Here is a 16,913-nt window from a genome sequence, read left to right as displayed (position 1 = left end):
TTCTCTTGTAGCCTGTTGTTAGTGTGTAGAAATGCAACAGATTACTGTATATTAATTTTGTGTACAAATTTTACTGAATTCATTAGTGATGCACTCTAGTAGTGTTTGATGGCACCTTTAGGATTTCTATATATAGCATCATGTCATCTGCAAACAGTGACAGTTTTACTTCTTCCTTTCCAATTTGGATTCCTTTTATTTCTTTTTCTTGTCTGATTGCTGTGGCTAGGATTTCCAATAATGTGTTAAATAAAAGTGGTTAGAGTGGGCATTCTTGTCTTGTTCCTGATCTTAGAGGAAATTCTTTCAGCTTTTCACTATTGAGTATGATGTTAGCTGTGGGATTATCAGACAGTTCATAGATCCCTATTTCTTTAGGGTCAGTTATGAGAGCGTTATTCATTTCCTTGTGTCATGTCATGTTTACCTGATCTCCATGATCCCTGATTTGTTCTGTTGGTATGTGCATATTTGAGTTAGCAATCTCCTCTTACCTGCTCAGACTCTGTGATTCAGATTGATGCTTCAGCCTCACCTTATGTTCTGGGATTTTCACAATGGAGTCTTGCCTATGGATAGTCCTCAAGCACATTAGTGTCAAAGGAAAACTTGATTGGGTATTCAAAGTCTAGAGGGAAATGGACCTGAAAGATTGTGAGGTCTGGCTCTATCAGCAGAGGAGTAGATTTGAACAATTGGGAATGTGGGAACCATGGGTTTCCTTTATATTATGAGAAATATTAAGGGTATGGGAAGGGAACTGACATTTCTGCAGGAGTTAGTAGGTGCCAAGACCTTTTCCAATGGCATATCTGGGAGGCTGTATGGGTGATGGGCCTGGAATGTGAACCCATGTGTGGTCAGCAGCCTCCTCAGAGAATGATTATGTGTGTCAACCCCACATCTTGGTGTCTGGAGCTGAAAAAACCAGTCATGTACTCCCCTCTGACTCCCCTGACTTCACAAGACACTTCTTATATCTCTGAGTCATCATCTTCTCCTCTCTGACTCCCCTGACTTCACAAGACACTTCTTATATCTCTGAGTCATCATCCTCTCCTCTCTCAGGGCACAAAGGGAAGACATTAACTGTTGAGCACCTGAGTCTTTACCAGGGACCTGGCCCTTTGCTGAATACATTGCAGCAGTTACTGTCTCCCTCATGGCACCCTGTAGAGGAGACATGATTATCCCCACCTTTTCAATGAAGAATTTGAAGCGCAAGGAGATTAAGTAACTTGGCAAAGAGATTAATTTGCAGCCAGTGAGTGGTGGAGGCAGGATTGTATTCATATTTCAAAGATATTTTGGGCTATTTTTAAAGAGCAGAATTTGACTAAAACCACATGCATCCCAGCCCTTGGTAACAGATGAAGAGCCAACTATGGGGAATGGGACTCATCATGTCTATATCCAGAGGACACCAGGGTGCTTTGTCTTGGCAAGACCAGTATAGATACTTCTCATACAGTGGAGCAGTACTCACCAAGTAAACTATCTTGCTGATCAGCAATAAATTCTAACTCCTTTTGACTGTAAACCAAAACACAATATATATGTCCAATTCAGTACACAAAGTACTCTTAACAATGTTGGGTTTTTGGTGCTTTAGATGTTGGGCTATGGGGGTGGGAGTGACAAAGCACTTCTGCAGCACTCCAGGCAGGGGGAGGATCAGCGGCATATGGGTGGGGGATGCTGACAATGCGAGCAACAGCTATCGAGGGGGAGGCACTCCTGGCTGGGTCAAAGGCACATCTTTGGTCTGCAGAGCGTTTGTGCATAGTGGGGATACATTAAGGCGAAGTTGACACACCTCCCCTGTAAGGAAGAGAAGAGAGAGGTCACTGAGAAGCCACCAGAATTGGGAGCAGAAGGCTGTGGTTTCCTTGGCTCAAGGGGAGCAGGCTCAGGACCTGTTAGGATCCCCAGGGTGAGCCCTTGTTGATGCCCTTCCTCTCCCTGGGTGCTGGCCTCCAGCCTGTGCTCCTATTTCTAGACTCAGTTCAGGCATTGGACATCTGCCCTCCCTTCCCCAGGGAACCCTGTTGTTCTGACTCTGGCTTGCCTTTGCTCTGGTGTTGAACTTGTCTGCTTCCTTCTGGACTGGGAGCCTGTGGAGCAAGGACAAGGGCTGATTGCCACTGTAGCCCCAGCATTGCCCAGGCTCTCTTGGTGAGTGTGTGCCGAAGGGATGAGTCCCCACCACAACCCTCAGGCTGGGCTCTGGGCCCACAGGGCAAGGGCAGGTGGGGGCACCCTCAGATGGGTGATGGGCTATGGAGGCACATGGGCCCCTAGGTTTGAGTAAAGATTGATGCAGATCCTTTGGGACAGTGTAATCCATCTGTAGCAAAAACTGCCCCTGGCTTTTCTGTCATTTCCTCCTTGTCCCCAGCTCCTGCTCAGCTGAGGACTCCCAGCTGAAGAGCCCAGATTGCCAGACAGGGTGCTCTAAGCACTCTGGAAGCTGGCAACAACTCTGAGCACTCAGCTCCAAGAGATGCAGACAGTGAATAAGAAAGGGTCTCCATGCTCTGAGGCAGCATAAGGGAGAAGAGGGAGAACACCTTGGTCTTCCCAGACTCCCAGTTCACTTCCAGTGGGCAGGTCCTCAAGGACCACAGGGTCTACCTTTACCCCCCAAAATCTCATTGGCAACCAAGGCAGTCAGAACTTAGGAGCACAGTTTGAGCCATGGCCCCTGAGTGTGGACGCTTCTTAGCCTGGTCTGTGCATCCCCACACCATGTACACTCACACCTTCGTGCCTTTGTGTCTTTACATGAAGCATAGTATGCAAGGTGCCCAATAGAACAGTCCCTGCTCTCAAGGAAGCTTCTAGTTCAGTGGTTTGCTGTGGTCGCTTGAATAATGGCCCCGAATATATCCCGGTCCTAATCCTTGGCACCTGTGGATGTTGTAGGTCATATTGCAAAAGGGCCTTTGCAGGTGTGATTAAGGATCTTGAGATGGGGAGACTATTCTAGGTTACTTGGGGGGGCTCCTACACTTGATCAAAGGGTCCTGTGACAGGGAAGCAGAGGGAGATTTGCCCAAAAAACAAGGCAATGTGACTGTGCAAGCAGAGCAGATTTAGGTGCTGCCCTGCTGCCTTGTAGATGGAGAAGGGCCAGGAGCCAAGGAACACAGGGAATATAGCTCTAGAAGCTGAAAAGACAGGAAAAGCGTTCTCTCCTGGAACCTCAGGAAGGAGTGTGTTCTGGAAGGGCCAATATTAGAAAAATTCCTCTGGGGATTAGAAGGTGGTGGAGCAGAGAGACACTGTCATTTCACAGAAGGTAACAGTAAACAAGACCGACTGCCATAGTGCGTGGACTGTCATAAGGACACTCCTGGGTGCTGTGTCCCCATAGCCTGTCTGGGTGTCTCCTGCTGCACATTCAGGGCTGGGGTTGGGGGCCGACTCTGTTCTGCAGAGACTGTAGGTCCCAGCTGACACCTCGTCACTTAGACCAAGATTAACAGCCTGGGACCAGAGCACTGAGGGCTTCAAGAAAGGAATCAGGACTCACTCCTGCACCTACTGGAATACTGGGGTATCCACAGAAATCCTACAACACTAGGGTCTCCAGGACTAAGGTTGGGAGGGACAAGGTCAAATGGGATGGGGGCAGAGGAGTGGGAGGGGTCACATCCACCAGGCACAGTTACAGGCTCCCAGCCCCTCTCAGGATGAGCAGGGTTGATTTCAGGTAGCTCTGGCTGCTGCCACTTACTCTCTGGGTGGTCCTGTCAACTCCCTTGACGTGTCAGGCCTCAGTTTTGCCTCCAGCGAGCACACAGGTCACTGTGAGCCACAGACTGCTGGACGGACTCGAGAGCTGGCATTGCAGGGGCCTGGCAGAGCCCTGGGCAGCTATAAGGCCCCCTAATCCATCACTCTGCCACTTCCCCAACCTGAGCTTCGAAGAGTGGCCCTGGGAATGGGACCATTTCAGAGAGGTGCTCAGCGCCCCTGCCCTTACCTCGCTGGGCAGGAAGGCCATACCTGGCATCTTCCCTTTGTCCACCCTCTTGTCTCTTGCCTCCCTCTGCTTCAGCCCTCTGTCTTGCTCTGTCCCTCCTGATCCTGAGTGAGCATCTCTGGGTGGGTGTGTCCACTGTTCAGGGCATAAGGTTGGGGTGGGGCTCTTATGACTATAAAGGAGCTGGTTCTGGGAGAGGCTCCAGGAGAATCAGGTGGAAAATAGGGCTTCTGTGCAATCAAGGCTGGGACTCAGAGCTCGATTCAGACCCAGAACTGGGAGCCCAGCTGCCAAAGGAGCCCTGACACCACTGTCACCAGACAGTGTCTCTGCCGGGTGTGAGCATGCCTCAGGTATGTAACCAGCAGTGTCCAGAGGCTTTCAGGCCTGTCTAGAGTTTCCAAACGCCCACCTGCCCAGCTACCAAGAGCCAGTGTTTTCCTGATTCAGTGAATGTGGTCAGTGCAGCCCTCACTACAGACCCTGAGACCACAACGTCCTCTAGGTCCCTGGCCAAGTCTGTACAAAATGTCTGAGCATGGGGACACCCAGGAATATGATGCCCAGGCAGATGATTATAAGGGAAATCAGGAGCACCATTCTCTATGGGCTTGGGGCCTGAGTAGGGCCAACTCTGGTGGTTTCGGGGTAACCATCATGAGACCATGAGTGCTGAACCGAAAGGGGGACAGAGCAGTGAGAAGGGTGGAGCCAGGCTCAGAATTCAAGTCCACCTCTGTCCCTCCTGGCCTTTGTGACCTGGGACAAGTCACTCAGCATTTCTGTGGGTCAGACCCCCCTTGGTAAAGATGGGATAATAAGAGCACCTAAAAATACAGTTACTGGGAGGATTAAAACAGTGAAAACATGTAAAGTTCTTAGTCTAGCAACTGACCCACAGAAAGGACACAATAAAATTATCTATCATTGTTATTATTAAATAACAAGGATGACAAGTGGAGAAATTGGGCATCTCCACATTGTCACAGGCACTGACACAAGGAGGGCATCTTTACTACCTGGTAAAAACCAGTCAGTGTTGACCAGACAACATTGGGGAGGGGGTGTCACCATGTCCTCCACCACTCCTGCAGCTGAGTGACCAGCCCGGGAGGATCTCATGGATGGGGTGCAGCCAGCAGTCGCACAGGGTCGGGTGGGCAATGGGGAGGGACGATGGACGGGAGGCCAATAGGCCTCTCCAGCCCTTTTCACTTAAGATTGGAATTGCTGGGCATTGCTCTGGAGAAGAAAGGTCCTGACATCCTTGAGACGAGGACGCAGGGGAAATGCACGGGCGCCATGTTGAGAATCGTCTGGAGGCTCATGAGCTCCAGGTCTCCACGCCTTGGGCGTTCCTTTCAGCAGATGCCCGGAGAGGGCTCTGACCCACAGTCCCGGGGGCAACTGTCAAGGGCCAAAGCAAGACCCCAGCCCACGGGGAGCATCCCTGTGCCCTGCTTACCGTGTCCCTGGGCGGACACCACATCAATGGCACCTGGCTGCAGTGCTGGACAAAGTCATAAAAAGTATCCAGTTTTCCCTGAAAAGCAGATGTGGTTGTGAGGAAGCTACAGGCACAGACGCTGCCTCCAGATGGGTGGTGTCCCCTCTGTCTCCCATGGCTCCCCAGGGCTGTGTCCCCACACACTGGCTGAGACAGCACTGCAGCCATCACCTGGGGCAGGGGTCTTAAAAGCCTTCTGTGTTTGTTGGGAGCTCGTCACTGTGGGTCACAGATTGTTTTGGTTTCTGGAACAAATCAGTACTTTTGGTGTAGGAGGAGAAGTCGGGGCTACTTTTGAAAAAAGTGTGAAAGTTTGGAGGAGATATGCAGTAGCCAAGGAGAGGTCCTCAAGGATAAAGGTGAGGGGGGCACGGGGACTTGGCAGGGGCTTGAAGAAGAGGGAAGAGGGCCTGACTTTGCGGGGCTCAGAGGGAGAAGGCAGGGAAGAGACCCAGTCCTTGCTCAGGGGGAAGGGTCCTGAAACGGGGGGAAAAGAGAGAGATGAGGAAACCAAAGAACAGGTGAAAACGTGGACGTGGTGTGGGTGGAAGGTGGGGCCGGGCCTGCGGCAGGAACGAGCCCCTGGCAGGTGCTTCCTCCCTCTCTGGAAGGTGAGCTCTGGCTTCTCCGTGCCCTCACACTGACTGTCAGGGGAGATGCGGGGCCGGCCCTCCGGCTGCCATTTGAAGCTCCCAGGAGGACCAGTGGATCCCACAGCGACAGAGGCAGGATCAGGGGGCGGAGGGCAAAGCTGAACCCAGAGATGGTGGGGTCTTTCTTCCTCACACCTGCCACCTGCGGCCCTCTTCGTCCCTGTCATCTCTCAGCCCCCTGCCAGCTGTGGTCTCAGTCACCTGGGGGAGGGAAGTGTCCTCAGGCCCCTTCCTTCATGTGGCCCTTGTCACCCCATCTCAGGGGCCTCAAGGACAATGCAGTGAGCTCTCTCCGTCCCTCACTGAGCACACAGGAGCCATAGGCACTTCCGGGCAGTTTAATGCTGGTAAGATCTTGGCTCAGAAATATTTGTTACTGACCTGCATGAGGTTATTTGTAATTTGGTTTGTTTTCACTCATCCAGTCACTGGCCAGTGAAATCCAGGCCACTGCTGAAGCTGATGACAGCCTCTGTGAGAACTAGTGATTGGCCGGCTGTGAGCCAGCCACCAACATCAAGAATCCTGGGCCCATTCCAAGGGGGAGACCCTGGTGCTGGGGCCCACATGGTCGAAGTCTAGCATCCATAAACTCATCTCCACCCAGCCAGGACTTTGAAGTCTGGGCCTCTGCTGCAGGAGGCCTGCAGGCTTCCTCCCACCCCCCAGCTTGGAGGGCATTCTGTCTCCCTTCCTAAGGGCACTTCTCACCTCCCGCAGTCTTATCCTGTCTTCTTGGCACCCACAGCAAGGGATAATCACTGCGGTATATCCCTGCACGGGGCATGGTTGCTAGAGAGAAAATTATTGTCTGAGTCCTTGTCTGGCAGCTCCTCGGTGCAGACACATGACATCTGTTGCCCCGGCACCTGTCAAGTACTGACCACTTAGCAAATGTTTGTTGGAGAATCAAGGACAAATGAGCAGCACCCGGCACTGTAAGAGAGTGGCCTCCATGTGAAAAACACACCAACTCCTTTTGGTTTATAAAGATGGCTCTTCTCCAAACATCAACAAACTGTACCCTGTCCCCTTGGCTGCTGGCGGCCACCCTTGCAGGAGAAGCTGGGCGTGAGGCTGTGCCATGTGACGGAGGCTGGCAGGGGTGTGGGCATTAGCAGGTGACAGCGCTGTATTCACCCGACTCTGGCAGATCCAGCCTTCCCCGGCCACACTGCAGCCAGTGTAGACGTCAGCCCGGGCAGTGACCCTGTTTCCCACCAGATCTCAGGCCCAGGTCCCCCTGCCTCGGGACACGGCAGCCCTGCTCTAACTACTTCTTATGGGCCCTGGGTTGGGCCCCTACCCCGGGTCAGCCCCAGCCTCCTCACCTGACCCTTGGTCCCTGTGCTCACCCGGGCTGTGCCTCCCTCAAAGCTCAATGACCGGTAAGAGTCCCTCCACCCTCCTCAGCTCCCCAGTCCCTAAAGGCCAACCCTGCCAAGACCCTCTCCTTGACATGAGACAGGGATGCAGACCAAGGAAGTGGAGCCCAACATACATCAGAGCCCGGGAAGGGGGACCAGGTCCCTGAAACCTGGGGGTCTGTGGGCAACAGGTTCCACCTCTCTGGGCCTCAGTTTCCTCAGTTTTCAAAGGGTAATCGATACCTCAATGTAGGGTCAACAGGGAGACAGGCAGACTAAGGCCCCTGGTCCCTGGTAGAGGTCCCACCTGGGAGTTTTCAGCAGCAGCCCTGACATCATATGAAGACAAGAGAACACTCCCCACCCCCCTCCTCCCCTCCCCTTCCCTCCCACCCAGGGCCAGTCTCTGTCCTTTTCATTATAAGGACACCTGCCACACCCTCTGAAGGTGACATTTACCCTTAATGCTCCCCAGGAACCAATACCAGACCAGACACCAGATGGTGAGCTCCTGTGGGCAAGGGTAGTGGCTGCTTCATTTCTGCCCCTCTGTGCCCAGCACGGGGCCCTGCACATCCTGGTGACTTAGTGGTGACTGACGACGGAATGACGGAAGGCACCAGAGATGGACAGGGATCCATGCTGCTTTCAAAGGCACAGCTGCCCCCGGGGTTAGCATCCTCCCGGCCAGCATCCTTCTCCCTTTGGGCCATCAGTGCCCTTGCAGACTCCTCTTTGTCCCCCAACAGTGGAGATTCCTGGGGCCTTGGTCTACCTGAGTCCTTCATGAGCCTGACTGCTGTGGGGCAGCCCTGGTCTCAGGAGGTCTGGGGTCCTTTTGCCCCAGGGGCCAGGACAGCCCATAGGCCACCTCCCTGTGAAGGTGAAAGCATGAAGCAGGTGGCCCCCTAGAAGCCTCCAGGGGGTGGGGCAGGGATTGCCTGGGAGCTGAGGGGACTTTCTGGGGGCAGATGTAGTATCTGAGTCTTCATAGGGTTGGGGATTACACAGGTGTGTGCATTTGTCAGAACTCGGCAAATGATACACTTGTTTGCTGCATTTCAAAAAGAGAACTCAACAAAAATTGTTACCAGGTAAAGATATGCACAATGAAGGGTTTGGAGGTGAGGTAGCCCTGTAATAAATGATAAGAGAAATGTTTTCAGATATAAATTGTAAATCCAGGTAATGGAGAGAGGGGTGTCCATTGTACAATTGTTTCCACTTTGCTGTTGTTTTGAAAATTTCCATAATAAAAGGTAGGAAGAAAAATATGAGGTGAATGATAAAAATTTAAAAATAAAGCCATGGACACAGTGAGGCAGAAGTCATGGTTCCTACTGGGTGACAAGTGACTAATGACAGGAACAGAGCAAAGGCTGTGGGAAGCCATGGGGCAAGCTGACCAGGAAAGACTTCGGGGTTGAGGCGCTCTGAGAGTGAAGTCTCAAAGGCTGGGTGGGCTGGACCCTGTGAAGCTGAGGAAGGTTTTGCAGGGAGCCCAGTCCCGCCAGCCCCCAGCCTCTGCAGCAGGTGGGCTTAGAGCAGAGGCTGGACCTTGGAAGGCCCAGTTGTCTGGCTCGGGGGGCCTCAGCCTCCATGGTCAGGCTGGGGTAGGGAAGTGGCCTTCTCTGCCCCTCAGGCCCTGTGCAGAGGATGGGCTGGAGCCCATGCCTGGAGGCAGGGAGGCCAGCAGAGGCCTCTGCCTAGTCCTGGAGGGAGGCCGAGAGACTGAAGAGGGCCTCCCCACTCCCGGCTTCCTCACACCCAGCCCACTGACTTATTCAGAAGGACAGCCTGATGAACAGCTTCTTCTACTTTATTTGGGGTCCAGGTTCCTGCCTTGAGCTTTCCCTCCAAGTGACAGTCATGCTGTGTGGCAGCATTTGACAAGATGACAGCAGCTGTAAAGGTCAGAGCAGCAGTGCTGGGCCACGCCTGCGGAGGGTGTGCAATGGGCACCTGTCACCTCAGCTGGGCCACCACAGGGCATGAATGATAACGGGCATCCTCCCCTGTGATATGACAGGCCTGTGTGTGTCCCGGGGACGTAATAAGAGAATTGAAGCTGTCAGGGTGCTGCACGGCTCAGACATGATACCAGAGAAGCAGGAAAAGACCCTGCACGTGTATGGGGTCTGTGGCTGATGTCCACACCTCGCACTGCAGGTCACAGTGTGGGCTTCAGGAGGAGTCACACAGCTGCCACCCACAGCGGGCTCAGCTGGAGACACTTTCATCCTGGATGTTCCTTAACCACTTCCCTCCCCACCTTGGGCTCAGCCCGGGGGTGGGGGCAGCACCAGGGGTCAGTGATGGAAGTGTTAGTGCCAGCTCCTGTTGGTGAGGGCCGCCGGCTCCTAGGTCCTGTGCCAGTCACTGTGAGCTCCACTGCATCTACATCTCCCTGCAGACCTGATAGTGGGTGTTGCTGTTTCTACTTCTTGGCGACAAAAGTGGAGCTTGCAGATACTCAGCATTTTGCGCTGGTTTCGTGCCCGTGGGCAGCAGAGCTCGGACATAAACACTGCTCTGTGTGAACCCATGGCCTATTGCACTGTAACCTTGCAGTTCAGAGCACCGCGGCCAGGACCAGCTTCCTGGGTCTGCGTCCAGCTGCATCCAGCTGTGTGCTGTTACCAGTGGGAGCGTGTGCTTATCCACCCACCTCAGCTCCACAAATCCCAGTGATGTGGACTCAGGAGCCGGCACGCACAGAGCTCACTGAGAGAGAGGGCTTCTACCAGAAAAGCAACTGCACAGGATCCTCCCCACACTGATGCAGGGACCCTTCCGGGGGAGAGAGGGCATCCTTGTCAAGTTCCAGACCTCAGGGAGAGGCTGACCCCGTTGAACCAGTGGGTGTAGTGTTGGCTGGGAGTATTTGTTGGATGTCTTTGTCAGACTTGAACTGTGTCCAGCTTTTTTTTTCATCCATTGAGATAATCATGTTTTCCTTCTTCATCTTCCTGATGTGGTAAATTACATTGATATTTCATATACAGAATCAGACTTGCATTTCTGGCTTGATCCCTAATTAATTTGATGTATTATATTTTTTATGTGTTGTTGGATTTCATTTGCTAAAAGTATTGTTGAGGGTTTTAAAGTATATATATAATTTTTAAAAGAACTTTTGGTTTTAGTTTTATAAACTAAATTCATTTTGGTCACCTTTTTGCAATATATGTATTCAAGTCTATACCATTATGCGGTATACCTTAAACTCATCCAGAGCTATATTTCAATTACATGTCAATGAAGCTGGATGATAAAAGTAATTACACATGCATATCCACACACAACTCCCAACATACACACGTCATACAATCACACACTGACTTACATATCTGCACACTCATATGTTGGACAGATTTCCATACAATCACCTCATATACACACACATCACACGCAGACATCACACTCATAGACACCACACACACATACCATACACACTCACTCCACTCAAACCATGCATACACCACACACACTATCACACCACATACAGAAACACACCATGTTCACACACCCTACAGTCACAACACCCACACACCACCCAAATGTGTCACCCACACACACACACACACACACAGACACACACTTCTGTATAGATATGTGACTCTGGCTCTTACCTCCTAAACAGAGAAAGTAAGTGTCCCCAGCCATCACTTCCATACAGGAATTTTCCACCAGCTGGAACAGACAGTGGGGTGGCAGGGTCAGGGCGACTGATGGCAGAGGCATAGGGAGAAGACACCCCATCTCCCGTCTCATGCTTAGCCCACACTCACCGAGGTAACAAGCTTTTCCAGGGACTTGAATTCGTCTATCCCATACATTTGGTCTTTTCTTTCTACAATATCATGCAGCTACAAGGGAAGAGGAGATGGTAGGCACCCAGCCAGGGCTTGAGGACACAGCAGATCCCGTCCCAGGAGATAGGCTCTTGCCTTCTGCCGTGTTGGACTCCAAGGGCCACATCCTGGTGTCTGCCAGCAGCCCACCCTTAGGGACTGGAAAGCTCCGCCTTCCACACCTCTGGTGTGTAGGTTTACACAACACTTGCTATTCATTGGCCGTGGCAATCTTTTCTCCACACAGTTGGGGTGGGTAGAGGGCCATCCTCTGGGGGTCCCTGGGACAGCTGCCTTTGAAAGCTTTCCCCAGTTGGGCTCAAGAGTGGCACCTGGTTAGCTGAACACCTGGTTAGCTGTTCTGAATTACCTGGTCTTTCTTATAATCTTTTACACCCAGGCAGTAAACTTTGGCCCCCATATCCCGAGCTTTGTCAGCCTAAGAGGGAAAAAAAGGTTTGAGTAAAAATACCCCAATACATGGAGCACAAAGCTGGTAATGATGGACAAGACTCACTTCACTCTTAGTTTCCCGTAATGTCGTTGGTAGCAGTGGTCCAGTGGTCAGAGTGATAATCAGGCTGGAAGCACTGCTGTCTGCAGAAGAAGCAGGGAGTGGCCTGGTCAGCAAGGCACCTGGAGTGACCTGCCTCAGGCTGCCGGGCCCACAGCACTGCTCCCACACCTCCTCCTCCTGGGGAGAGGCGACCTTGACTGGAGTACCCACCACCCAGAGCTCCTGGAGGGAGAAGGCCGCAGCCCAGGGCCCACTTGACAGACGAGGAGCCTGAGACCGGATCAGAGCCCTTCCTAGTGGACCCTCACTATGGGCAGGTGGCACAGCCTTTGCCCTGAAAGGCAACTGCAGCTACTTCACTGGACGAGGACAAGCCTCTCAGTTGAGCACTGGGAGGAGCAGCCAGAATGACTGTCAAGGTGCTTGGGCAGCAGCCCCCGCCCAGCTCCCCGCCTTTCCCCAGCAGCCCATGCATCTTTCCTGACAAGGGCTGCAACCCTACAGTCTAGATGCAGGTGGTCTGGGCCAAGTACAGCCATTGCCACAGTCGGAGGCACAGTCACAGGATGAGAGTCAACCAGAGGGAAGAGGCTCAAGGGAAAGGAGGCAGAGCCAGAACTGTGGTGGACAAAGTGTGGGCAGCCAGGGGGACGCCAAGGTCTCTGTTCCCTAAACTGAACCCCGTCTGCTCGCCGTCCCTGGAAGTTCTCTTTTCTTTTTCATGCAGCCCAACCATAGGTCAAGCACTTGATATCTAGTAAGAACCAGGAATGTAATGCATGATGCCATGTGGTTCTCGGAAGCACCCCTGGGGGTGGTTTTCATCCTCACTGCGCAGAGGAGGAACCTGCATCACAGAGAGGACAAGGGACTCGCTCCGAGGGTCAGTGCTAGGAATTGGCCGAGGGGGTCTGCACCAGCCCTCGCTGAGGCCCGCGCCTGGCTCTGTCCCACCTGAGCACAGTGACGTTAGCAGGCAGCTTACTTTTGGAGTAAACTCTTTCAATCTGCTCATTTGCCTGCAACAAAATGAAGGAAAGTTGGGGGAGGGCAGTGAGATGACCCAATAATACTCTAAGAACTTGAGAAAGCAGAATAAAGTCTCAGAGCTGTAGGATCTGTACCTTTTTAAATCCTTCCTGCATGTGTGTGGCTCCACTAGGTACTATATTCTGAAGTCTGCTAAGACCGTCACGAATTTCATTCCTGAAAAAAATCAGTAAAGGGGGTTGAGGAGGAATGAGGGTTGACTGTTACAAAACAGACCAGCTGCCCTAATGCCATTCTGCCCTGTGGAGACCTGCCTGGACCAGAGAGGACACAAGTGGCCCTGTGGTGACCTCTCTGCCTGTGTCTTTGACACTGACAGGCCTTGGTCAACGCTTCTCTGTCTCCCATTCAGTGGGTGTGGAGGATGCTGCTTTGCTGGCCCCATGGGTGGGGCCTGGCTTTCAATGTGCTCATCCCTGTCTCAGGCATGCAGACCTCAGGGGACTCAGCAAGGGCCCTGCCTTGACCGTCCGTGGTGAGGGGGGAGCACCCATGGATGTGCACCTGTGAATCCAGCACCCCCAATGTGACTGGCGGTACTGCTGGCACCTAAGGGGTCCCTGGTGAGGGCACGTCACCTTCCAACAGGCAAGGCTGAGTTTGGAAAGGTCACTCTGCTGATACTCCTGCCCTGTCCCCTCCTCCCCTGCCACAGACTCCTGAGGTGGACTTGGACCCTCCAAGCCACTTCCTCCTTTGGATTGGTGCTAAAGGAAGCCGTCAAGCTGCTCTGTTAGAGTCTAGGGCTCCTGGGCTTCATGTGCTCCTGAAGACAGAGACCACAAGCCGGAAAAGAGGCCTGAGGCCCATCCATGTGGGAGGAAGAGCAGTGACCCCAGGATGCCATGGGGATGGGCAGTTGGCATCTGTTAAAGCAGATAGCAGGGGATGGGACTGGGACATACCAGGGCTGGGGCTTAGGTTCAGGCTAATGCAGGGTGATGGGCTGAGCAGTCACAGCAAGTCTAAGGAGAACGTGGTCCCTGAAGGCTGGCTCTCACTTTGCGCAGAAGGGATTCTGCCCTGAGGTGTGATCTGAGAGCCCCAGGTCCTGCCCTGCCTGACCCAGCCCAGGAGCTGAGGAGGCTGTGACCCCGGGCCAGTGGAGGCCAAACCAGGCCCTGCCCACCCCAGCACAAACACCCTCCCCTCTTCCTGACACTTTTGGGAAGATTTCTCTTTTGTTGACAGCACCCTCAATATGCTGGAGCTCTCATCTCTCCCCAGCCTTCGGCCCGGGACTGAGCTTGGCCAGTCTTCACTCCCGCCTGAGTGGGCCTTTTTCTTGGGCTGCCTCCCCCATCCCTACTCCCAGCTCTGTGCACTAGGCTGCTTATGCCCTCATCAGGCCCTTCACTTCTTAAGATTCCACCCCATTTTTCACTCCCCTGAGCCCACTCCCACTTCTGACACCTTCCCTTGAGGAAGACATCGTCACCTCCAATTTCCAGAGAGGGCCCCAGAGACCCTCAAGAGCTTCCCCACAGCTCCCTTGATTCAGGCTCTGAACCCCTGCCTTGGAGGAGGCAGTGGTCCTCCTCTCCCCCACGGGCAGCTCCTCCCCCCGAGGCCCCCGCCCAGCCCCCACCTCTCTTTCTGCCACCTGCCTGACAGCCCCCCACTGACCTGCTGTCTTCCACCTCAACCCCACTCAGGTCTCCCTGTCTGAAATGCAGAAGACAGGGACACCCAAAACTATGCCTTCCCCTAGCTCACCTAACAAGAAGCACAGCCCCTGCTTCTCCTGGGAGCCAGGCATGGGGAGTGCTGTGTCCACGCACTGGCACCAACACACTCCCTGGGTTCCGATCATTTGCGTCATGGGCATCTTAACCTCCCGGCTACTCAGGAGCTCCATATCTTCCCACCTCCAGGGCTTTGGGCACATCGCTGGGCCCACCGGATGGTCCACCTAAGATGCTGGTGTGTCATGCTTCCCTCCTGCACCCCAGCCCACACTCATGGGCTCCCTTGTCTCAGACCCACCAAGGGACCAAGCTCCCCTCCACTGAAGCTCCAGCACTTCAGCACTGCCCGTCCCTGCCTCCTGGTTCTGACTGTGCCTCCCCTCTTCCCCCACTGGCCCAGAGCAGAGAGTGACACACAGAGCAGGTGCCCAACACAGGCCAGTGTTCACAAAGGGCCCACACATCTGCTCCACCAGATCCCAGGAGTCCTTGCAGTGAGCCAGTTCTCAGAAAAGGGAAGAGTGCTGAGAGGACACAAGACAGGCGGAGGGCAGGGCTTAGAGGGCGCAGAGATGGTCTAGCAGCACGGGGGTCTGCCAGGGCCAGCGCAGCCAGGGGTCAGTGGGAGCCATGGAGCCGGGGCTGGGGGTCAGAGTGGACACTGAGGGGAGCCCGGGACGGCCCAGCCTGCTCCCAGTGGGTCCGCATGAGGTCTCAGGGAACCCCTCAGTTCCCTGTTTTTCCCTGTGACCACACCCACCAGGCCTGCCTTGGGGGATTAAAGCAGTACTTACCTGTCTGAGGTGAGCTTCATGAGGGTGTGACCCAGTGTGGAGTAGGTGATGAAGGACATCCGCAGGTTAGGGCTGGAGAAGTATGAAGACGAAGTCAACAAGCAACCAGGAAGGGGGTGCATGTCAATTTCCCTGCTCCCATTCCAAGTGTTTTGCTTTGGGGACCCGTTTCCTGAACCCTGGAAGTTCCTATAACTTAGTAAAGGATTCTGAGGCCTGTGGAGGTGTGGGGCCATCCTGCTCCCTCCCTATACTCCCAACCCCCCAAAATCTCTCTCTCTCTCTCTCTCTCTCTCTCTCACAAACACACACACACACACACACAGAGGCATGCACAAGAAGGTAGATACTCGTGCACTTCTGCATGAGCCTCCCAACTGGCCTCTTTTCTACTGTAAAATTCTTTGAGACTCACCCCTTTTCTCTCCTTGCCCACCTCGCCATGCCCTGCCCATCTCAAAGAAATTATTGTACCTCTTTTCAGCCTTTCACACCTCCCTCACTGTTCTCTCCCTCCACTGTCTTCTGCTCCATTGACCCTCATTATTTTTTCTCTTAATTGCTACCATAGGTCCCTAGCTGTGCTCTCTACTGCTCTTGGCTCTTGTTACAAATGATTTTAACCACTATTATCAGACTTTTCTACCTGGAGGACCTCATGTATCATATTAGACACTTGCTCAAGAATCATCTATAGCTCCCAATTACTCACAGCGGAATTCTAAGCCCGTTGGCCTGGCATTATGAGCCTCAATGGTTTTGGCTCCACACTGCCCTGTCTAGACTCATCTCTCAGGCTTCCCTGAGTTAACGCTATGCTCCAGTCAAATAGACCACTGACTCCACAAGAAATCTCCTTGATCGTTCTTCTACCCTGTTTTCCCCATTCTTTAGGATCTAGTTCAAAATTCCACATCCCCTAAAAAGTCATACTTGACTTTAAAAAGATAAGAATACTTGCTTTTCCCTTAAAGTTACAAGAAATTCCTTTTCACTTTTCTTTTAGCCCTTGGCACAGTTTAACTCGGTGTTTGGTTACTGGTTTGCCTGTTTATTAATCTGTGCGGTCCTCAAGGGCAGACTGTGTCCCCTACAATGTGGCCTGACCTCAGGCAGGAGCCAAGAAAGCTGCTGAGACCTGATGGAACCAGCGTGATCCGTCCTTTCCGCTTCAGAACACCCCCCTGGACTCTGTGCTCCTGACCAAAGGGACTTCTGTGACCACCGAGTCTAAAGAGCTATGTACCCTGCCCGGCAGAAGAAAATACTAGCTGTACTTTGTGTACTTCTCCACTATTTCATCCACTAATTCGTAAATGTCCTTCCAAGTAGCATTCGCCTTCTGTGACCTGAAAACAAAGAAGACCTGAGTCAGAGGGATGAGGCGCATCCATCCAGTGGGCAGTGTTTCTGCCTCTCGAGCTTCCAGCAGACACTTTAGCAAATCCTCCCCATCCCAGGTAGCGAAAGGCTGCCACACTCCCTCAGTGACCTC

The 16,913-nt window shown here is 53.0% G+C and overlaps 1 protein-coding gene across 8 annotated transcripts; it reads right to left on the bottom strand.

Annotated features, from left to right (window-relative positions):
- Positions 1-318: 318 nt before the first annotated feature.
- Positions 319-16,388, bottom strand: LOC103004223 (anthrax toxin receptor 1-like). Of its 8 annotated transcripts, none has more exons than XM_057530371.1 (11): positions 15,834-15,941; positions 15,419-15,490; positions 13,011-13,092; positions 12,872-12,905; positions 11,887-11,966; positions 11,740-11,808; positions 11,307-11,384; positions 11,148-11,208; positions 8,607-8,650; positions 5,454-5,531; positions 319-1,821 (listed from the first exon to the last, which is right to left on the bottom strand). In XM_057530371.1, the coding sequence occupies exons 1-11, from the start codon at positions 15,860-15,862 to the stop codon at positions 1,747-1,749; spliced, it is 702 nt and encodes a 233-aa protein (XP_057386354.1). In that variant the 5' UTR covers positions 15,863-15,941; the 3' UTR covers positions 319-1,746. The 8 variants fall into 8 exon arrangements, 4 of the variants coding, with proteins under 4 accessions (XP_057386354.1, XP_057386355.1, XP_057386356.1 ...); XR_009005586.1 differs by lacking the exons at positions 8,607-8,650; positions 15,834-15,941 and adding exons at positions 6,860-7,084; positions 16,131-16,388 and having other exon boundaries at positions 1,733-1,821; XR_009005585.1 differs by lacking the exon at positions 8,607-8,650 and adding an exon at positions 6,860-7,084 and having other exon boundaries at positions 1,733-1,821.
- Between the last annotated feature and the right edge of the window lie 525 nt (positions 16,389-16,913).

Source organism: Balaenoptera acutorostrata, chromosome 16 (genome assembly GCF_949987535.1).
Source record: "Balaenoptera acutorostrata chromosome 16, mBalAcu1.1, whole genome shotgun sequence".
Lineage (NCBI taxonomy): Eukaryota > Metazoa > Chordata > Mammalia > Artiodactyla > Balaenopteridae > Balaenoptera > Balaenoptera acutorostrata.
This window is presented reverse-complemented; position numbering and strand designations above follow the sequence as displayed.